This window comes from Zea mays, chromosome 7 (assembly GCF_902167145.1).
Source record: "Zea mays cultivar B73 chromosome 7, Zm-B73-REFERENCE-NAM-5.0, whole genome shotgun sequence".
NCBI classification, from domain to species: Eukaryota; Viridiplantae; Streptophyta; class Magnoliopsida; order Poales; family Poaceae; genus Zea; species Zea mays.
This window is the reverse complement of record NC_050102.1, coordinates 130,128,020-130,134,433: the sequence shown is the minus strand read 5'-3', so window position 1 is coordinate 130,134,433 and position 6,414 is coordinate 130,128,020. Positions and strand designations below refer to the sequence as shown.

General features: G+C 45.0%; 1 protein-coding gene across 1 annotated transcript; it reads left to right on the top strand.

Moving 5' to 3' along the window:
* The first annotated feature begins 2,849 nt into the window (after positions 1-2,849).
* Positions 2,850-5,830, top strand: LOC100274035 (uncharacterized). The gene is made up of 11 exons (NM_001148418.1): positions 2,850-3,039; positions 3,174-3,282; positions 3,586-3,644; positions 3,771-3,964; positions 4,148-4,208; positions 4,353-4,425; positions 4,535-4,655; positions 4,772-4,859; positions 4,962-5,087; positions 5,179-5,288; positions 5,391-5,830. Exons 1-11 carry the CDS (start codon positions 2,933-2,935, stop codon positions 5,537-5,539), a joined length of 1,197 nt encoding a protein of 398 aa, NP_001141890.1. The 5' UTR covers positions 2,850-2,932; the 3' UTR covers positions 5,540-5,830.
* The last annotated feature ends 584 nt before the right edge of the window (positions 5,831-6,414 follow it).

The window sequence follows — 6,414 nt, the reverse complement described above, 5'->3', positions numbered from 1 at the left end:
TGGGCTGGGGCACGCGGCGACAATTCACTCGTCGGTCCAGGGACCCCCCGGTCTCGAAACGCCGACAGAATAGCAAGGGAATTGTAGCCCCTCCAATTCCCCTGATATTTTTGCTCCCAAATTAAAAAATACTAACTACACTCTGACATGTTTATATAAAAACTTTGAAAATGCTAACTATGCTCTAACGCGTTTGATAAAACATTTGAGAGCTAGCTGGCTTCAAAAGAGATAAGAAAATAATCTCGATGCATATTTTCAGACGTATCTAGCGAGACACTAGACATCACTAGATGTGAGAATGGCCTGATTTTAGATAACATATTTTATCAATATATCATGGTGTCCGACGTGCACCGGACATGCAACGCCAAACACGAAACTCTAAGAGTATGTCAACCGTGTATAGTAGCCGTATAAGGCATTGAACGTGTCCAACATAACATCAGATATCACAACAGACTAGTTACTCAGAGAGCTTAGAAACCTACATATTTTAGCCTATAACTCACCAGACATGTCCGGTGACTTGTCCATTGACTACACAAGACGCCTAACAACTAGTTTATAGTCATTGGAGATATACCCACTGAAAGGGCATCGATGTATCTAGCGCAGTCCCCAATTTTAGCGTTTTCAAGAGGTAATTGTTCAAATCTTTGTGAGGTTATAAATTGACCCTTGGTCGGTATCCCTCGACAACTAACACTTACATACACCTTTTGAGGTTTAAGAAACACACCCCAATCACTTGAAACCCATAATTCATCACCTGGTGAGATTGGAGCACTCCTAGTGTATTGTATTGAGTTCATGTACCTTATGACACTAGTTGAATGAGTTAGGGTGGTTTTGTTTTTATTACTCTTGATGATTGTCGTCAGCTAGACAGTCTGTAGATCGTTGGAATCATTGAGCATCTATTGGAGATTGTAGTTGGCTTCAATCATTCCTGCAAGGGGCTCCTATGCTCTTTCCTCGTGGCTGATTTACGAAAAGCAACTTTAGTGTAATAGTGACTTATTGGAGTGTCGCTTTAGAGTGATCATTACAGTGCCCTTATTATGGACTTGACTATAACGTTAATTAGCACATGAACCAACTAGTTTGGATTCACCATAAGGAGAATGTAGGTTGTCTATAAACAACCAAACCTTGGGGTTAAATATTATGTTTCTTACCTCATGTGGTTTACATCCCAAACTATTCTTACAATTATATTTACTAGTTGTATCATACTAGTTCATCTATTTTTGTGCAAGTAGCTTTATCTCTTACTTGTGTGTAGCTTGTCCTTTACCACTATTTAATCCACCACTTTAAACTTTTCAAACCCACTCAACCAAATCACTCACACACCCATAACCTACACTAATTCCACTAAACAAATTGCATCCAGACTTAACACGCCATCAAAACCAACGGTTCAGATCGCTGGATAATCCCCCCACTTATTCACTTAAATCCAATGGACAATATTATTTGGATCATCTATCCCCCTCTCACTCCCACGTGACCCCCGCCGCCCCAGCCTCTCTCCCTCACTCGCGCCGCCACCGTCAACCCCTCCCCTCGCGCCGCCGCAATCGACCCCCTCCCCGGGATCATAGCGTTAGCACAGGCTACATGTTAGTCTTTCATAAACCAATAGTTTGTTTAGAGAGATAGCCTAGAGCAAAACTAGAGCAATCAATCACTCCCCTCTAGCCATCAAGGTCCAAACAAAGAGCTAAGTTGTGAATTGTACAACAAAGACAAGTCATACAATAGTATGGTTGTTTCATAGTCCTAAATTTCAGCTCATAAGGCGGTCGTTTCACGAAACAATGACCTTGTTCTCTCTCCACTCTCTATTTTCTCTACATAAAAAGGTCCTATATGACACTGTTTAAGATAGAGTATGAGGCGGCTAACATATAGCAATATACTTTGCCCTTATATGAGAGGAATATGAGGAGTTTGTAGCTAAAGTTGTAGCTAAAAAAAGATACCAAATGAGCCCAATGAAATGTTAAGGATTTTCCTATAGTTTTTTTCAACCACCGGTTGAAGGTATTGGACACATTAAGAATAAAAAATCAAATTTAGTGTGACTTTACCAAAAATTGCTCAAGGTAGTTTTTATGTCCTAATTTATAAATTATTTTATTTACAAAACATCTTATATTTAATTAATATATAATATATAATAAAACAATGCTATTTAAAATACTAAATAAATATTATTAGAATTTTAATTAACTGTGTTTTTGTATTATGCTTCTTTAATTCCATAAATATTCATATTTTTATCAAATTCGAGATATTTGATTCTCTAAAAAAACTTATAATTTGGAATAAAAGGAGATTTACCTTCCATGGAACTGATTCTGAAGTAATTGATACTGTACTTTAAGAGTAATTCGTGATCAAAATATGCTGGTAAAGTTTTTTTCCCTGATTTCTAAATCCTAATACGCGTTATAAAAAGAAAAAAAATGCTCTATGAAATTTTCATTCTTCATATATATGATGACTAAAAATCTACTCCGTATTTTTTTTTGTCGCCCATACCTCTCGTACCCATTCAATTAAGAAAATCACATATCTCTAGCAGTATATAATAAACAAAATAAAAAGAGAGAAAAAACAGCGTAACGTAACAGCCTTCCCCTAAACCAGAGGCCTCTCTGCCTCTAGAAAAACAGCGTTCCCACCTTTGTGCCGTGAACGTAGCATTTGCTCCGAGTCCACCATTAAAGTAGTAGTCGTCGTCTCCCTCCTGCCTCTCGTGTTTCCTCTCCTCTGCTTCGGTTACGTCGAACCTGCATAAAGCCGCCCTCCCCTCGCTCGCCTATGGTGTGACTCACGAAACGCATAGACACGACACGACACGACACGGCACGACACGCCGGAGAAGAGGAGAGAGGCGGAACGATCGGAGGGGAGGTAGATGAAGCCCAAGAACGGCGGCCTGGCCTCGGACAGGAGGCTGCTCTCGCGCCGGATACTGATCCTCTGCTTCCTCAGCTTCTTCCTCGGCATACTCGTCACGGACCTGTGAGTCAATATAGTAGATCGGTTTCTCTTCCGCTTTCTCTGTTGGAGCCATCCATGCCCGGTGAGTTCTGTCTGTGTGCCGCGAGCGACTGCAAGGCTCACGGGTTCTGCGGCGGCGATGGTTCTCGTGGCAGGTTTGGATCGGTGCCGAGCCCGGTCGTGGTGCAGACGGGGTGGCACGAGCACGAGCACGAGCACGACACGGAGCTGCAGAGCCTTTCCGAGGATTTTGTTGCCAAGCCGGTACGGCCGCCTAACCCCTGGATTTTGTGCTGTATTATTCTTTTGTTTGTTATCCCTTTTTTTATATATATTTTGCTCTATAAATCCCTAAACCTAACCAGCTTGCTACAATGCTACTTCAGAGACATTGTTGAATTCGACATTGCTGCAGGCATCGTATTCGACATTGCTTTTTTTTTAAAAAAAAAACTATCTCCTGCATTTGACTGTATTTTTCCATAAAGCACATGGAATGGACTGCGAAAACGTAAAGCAAGCTTTTCAACGTAAAGTGATTGTGTAACCTCCCTCTCTTGGTTTCAGAAACCGGCAGAAGACAGGGACATTATGGGAGAGGTGTCGAAGACTCACGAGGCCATACAGTAAGTCAGCAACGACATAGAAAACTGGCTATAGAAACTGTTCCTCGTCTACAGCTAGCCGGTGGCCTCTCTGACTGCCAGCCAGTTTGGGACTAATAATCTGGGTATCATTCTGTGTCCGTCCAGATACTTGGAGAAGTCAATTGACACACTGCAGATGGAGCTGGCAGCGAAGCGCAGCATCAACGAGCTTCACGGGGAAAGTACAGGTGGTGGCGTAAGTAAGCAGAGGAGAAGGGTGTTCGTGGTGATCGGGGTCAACACCGCCTTCAGCAGCAGGAAGCGTCGGGATTCCGTGAGGGAGACCTGGATGCCTCAAGGTTCGTGATTCTTTGTCTTTCCCCCGGACTGATGCAGAGGAAATGATGATGATGCAGGATTCTCTCTGTTTATTTATTTTTATATATTTTCTTGAAAGATCCAATGGCGCAGGAAATATCCATTAGGGCTGACTGCTATTTCTCTTTTGTTTTACTGTGCTTGTCTGACCTGCTGTTTATCAGGTGAGAAGCTCAAGAAACTGGAGGAGAAGGGAATCGTCGTCCGGTTTACGATAGGGCATAGGTATGCTTTAACTGTATCGCCTTTCAGTCTAACGTTCGCGAAAACGTTACGAACGCATGTTTTACATATATTCAATAGTTTATGCATTCACTGAAGTAAAAAAAAAAAAACTGGTTTTTTTTTCTTCTCTATGCGTTGTTGCAGCGCTACATCGAACAACGTCCTTGACAAAGCTATAGACGCGGAGGATGAAATTCATGGCGACTTTCTTAGGCTGGTACGATGATCTCCACTGAAGCCACGGCCACGGGTGTACTCCGTTGAAGCACAGAACACCCAAAATCTATGCTCGATCTGCAGCTGAACTGTGCATATATGCTTCGCAGGACCATGTCGAAGGGTACCACAAGCTGTCTGCGAAGACCAAGACATTCTTCTCAACTGCCGTGGCCTTATGGGACGCGGATTTCTATGTCAAGGTGGACGACGATGTTCACCTGAACCTAGGTAAACTACGTGCTCCCTTGCTCCGATCCGGTAACAAAACGCACCTCCAAGAGTTCAGTGTTCGTTTAGAGAAGACAGAAACCTGTCCAGAAACCTTCATGGCGTAAAATGTGCAGGGATGCTCGTCGCCACCCTCGGCCGGCACAAGCTGAAGCCACGGGTGTACATTGGCTGCATGAAGTCGGGACCGGTCCTCTCCGACAAGTATAAATTCCTCTGAAAAAAAAGCAGCGCAGCATTCGAATTGAATCGTCGAAATACCAGCCTTCGTTTTGACATACATGTTTTCTTTTTCCCCCACATCAGGAATGCGAAATACCATGAGCCTGAGTTCTGGAAGTTCGGAGAGGACGGGAACAAGTACTTCCGCCACGCCACGGGGCAGATATACGCCATCTCCAAGGACCTCGCGACCTACATCTCCATCAACCAGTAAGACAAAACCTTCTTCTTCTTCTTCTCTCTCTTGAGTGGCACTGGCAGGCAGCTGATCCATATGCGTTCACCATATACCACCGCCCAGGCCCATACTGCATAAATACGCGAACGAAGACGTCTCGCTCGGCGCGTGGTTCATCGGCCTAGACGTGGAGCACATCGACGACAGGGACATGTGCTGCGGCACGCCACCAGGTCAGTTTCTTGTTCTTCGCAGCGCCTGCAGCGTCTCGACCGCCTCTAGCTTTTCTTCACCGTAAAAGGCTGTAACCGATCTTTGCTCTCCCTCTCTCAAAGACTGCGAGTGGAAAGCGCAGGCGGGGAACGTCTGCATCGCGTCGTTTGACTGGAGGTGCAGTGGGGTCTGCAATCCGGTCGAGAGGATCAAGTACGTGCATTCGCGATGCGGCGAAGGGCAGGATGCGATCTGGAGCGCCTCCTTCTGACAAGATGGTGATGGAATCATGGAATGATTATATATATACAGACGCACGCCTGCTTGTGTGCAGGCCCAGGCCATAGCTGCATTAGAAGGCTCGCGTTGTGTACACACAGTGAGTTCAGAGAAGGGGAGGCATGCGTGTCTGATACAGGAAGAAACCACTGGAGCACAATCTCTTATCTTTTTTGGGGGGGAGGGTTCAGAAATAGGTGATACAGCCATACAGAGCTCATGTGGGTGGGTATACATGTTTTTTTTCAGTCGTTAGTGCAGAAAACACGAATACATTCGATTTAATTCATTCGTCCCCTCTTAGAAGCTCTGATCAGGATCAGAGAAGTTTCTGCAACACTATCTTTTCGACACTCGCCATCAGTTTGGTTTTAGTGGTGTAAAAGACGAGAACGCTGGAGTACTTCTATTCACAGAGGGGGTGATTGGTTGCATGCAGCGGATGCGCCGGGCTCACGCGCACCTAGCCTCGTAGAGATCATCGCCTCGTCCGTCTCCACGCATGCAGGCAAATGGTGGAAAAAGGTGTTTTGGCTGCATGTTGACATGCAGGCCGTGCTAGAGCAGTACAGGTAACCAATCATGCGTCTGGTCATGGTCAACGCACGCGGTGGTCCTGGTTACGGTTGGCGAGCCAACCAATCACGCGGAGAGTGCCGGTGCCGGGACATATATACCAGTGCTGGCCATACGCCCGGCCATAACTGAAGGCCTGAAAGATAGGGATCAGCTGTTAGTCTGTTGTAGCATATAGGAAAGGGCCACATCCTGATATTCAGCTGATCCTAGCTTTCAGGTCTTCAGTTACAGGCGTATAGCCTGGGCAGTGCTTCGCCTTCGCCACATGTATATGTATCGGCACTCTCT

What these genes read in the sequence shown, in the direction of transcription:
- LOC100274035 (NM_001148418.1), top strand. Translation starts at nt 2,933, where the DNA reads ATGAAGCCCAAGAACGGCGGCCTGGCCTCGGACAGGAGGCTGCTCTCG. An exon ending in GGAGACCTGGATGCCTCAAG is followed by an intron (nt 3,965 to 4,147) that starts GTTCGTGATTCT and finishes GCTGTTTATCAG; the next exon opens with GTGAGAAGCTCAAGAAACTG. An exon ending in CGGTTTACGATAGGGCATAG is followed by an intron (nt 4,209 to 4,352) that starts GTATGCTTTAAC and finishes GCGTTGTTGCAG; the next exon opens with CGCTACATCGAACAACGTCC.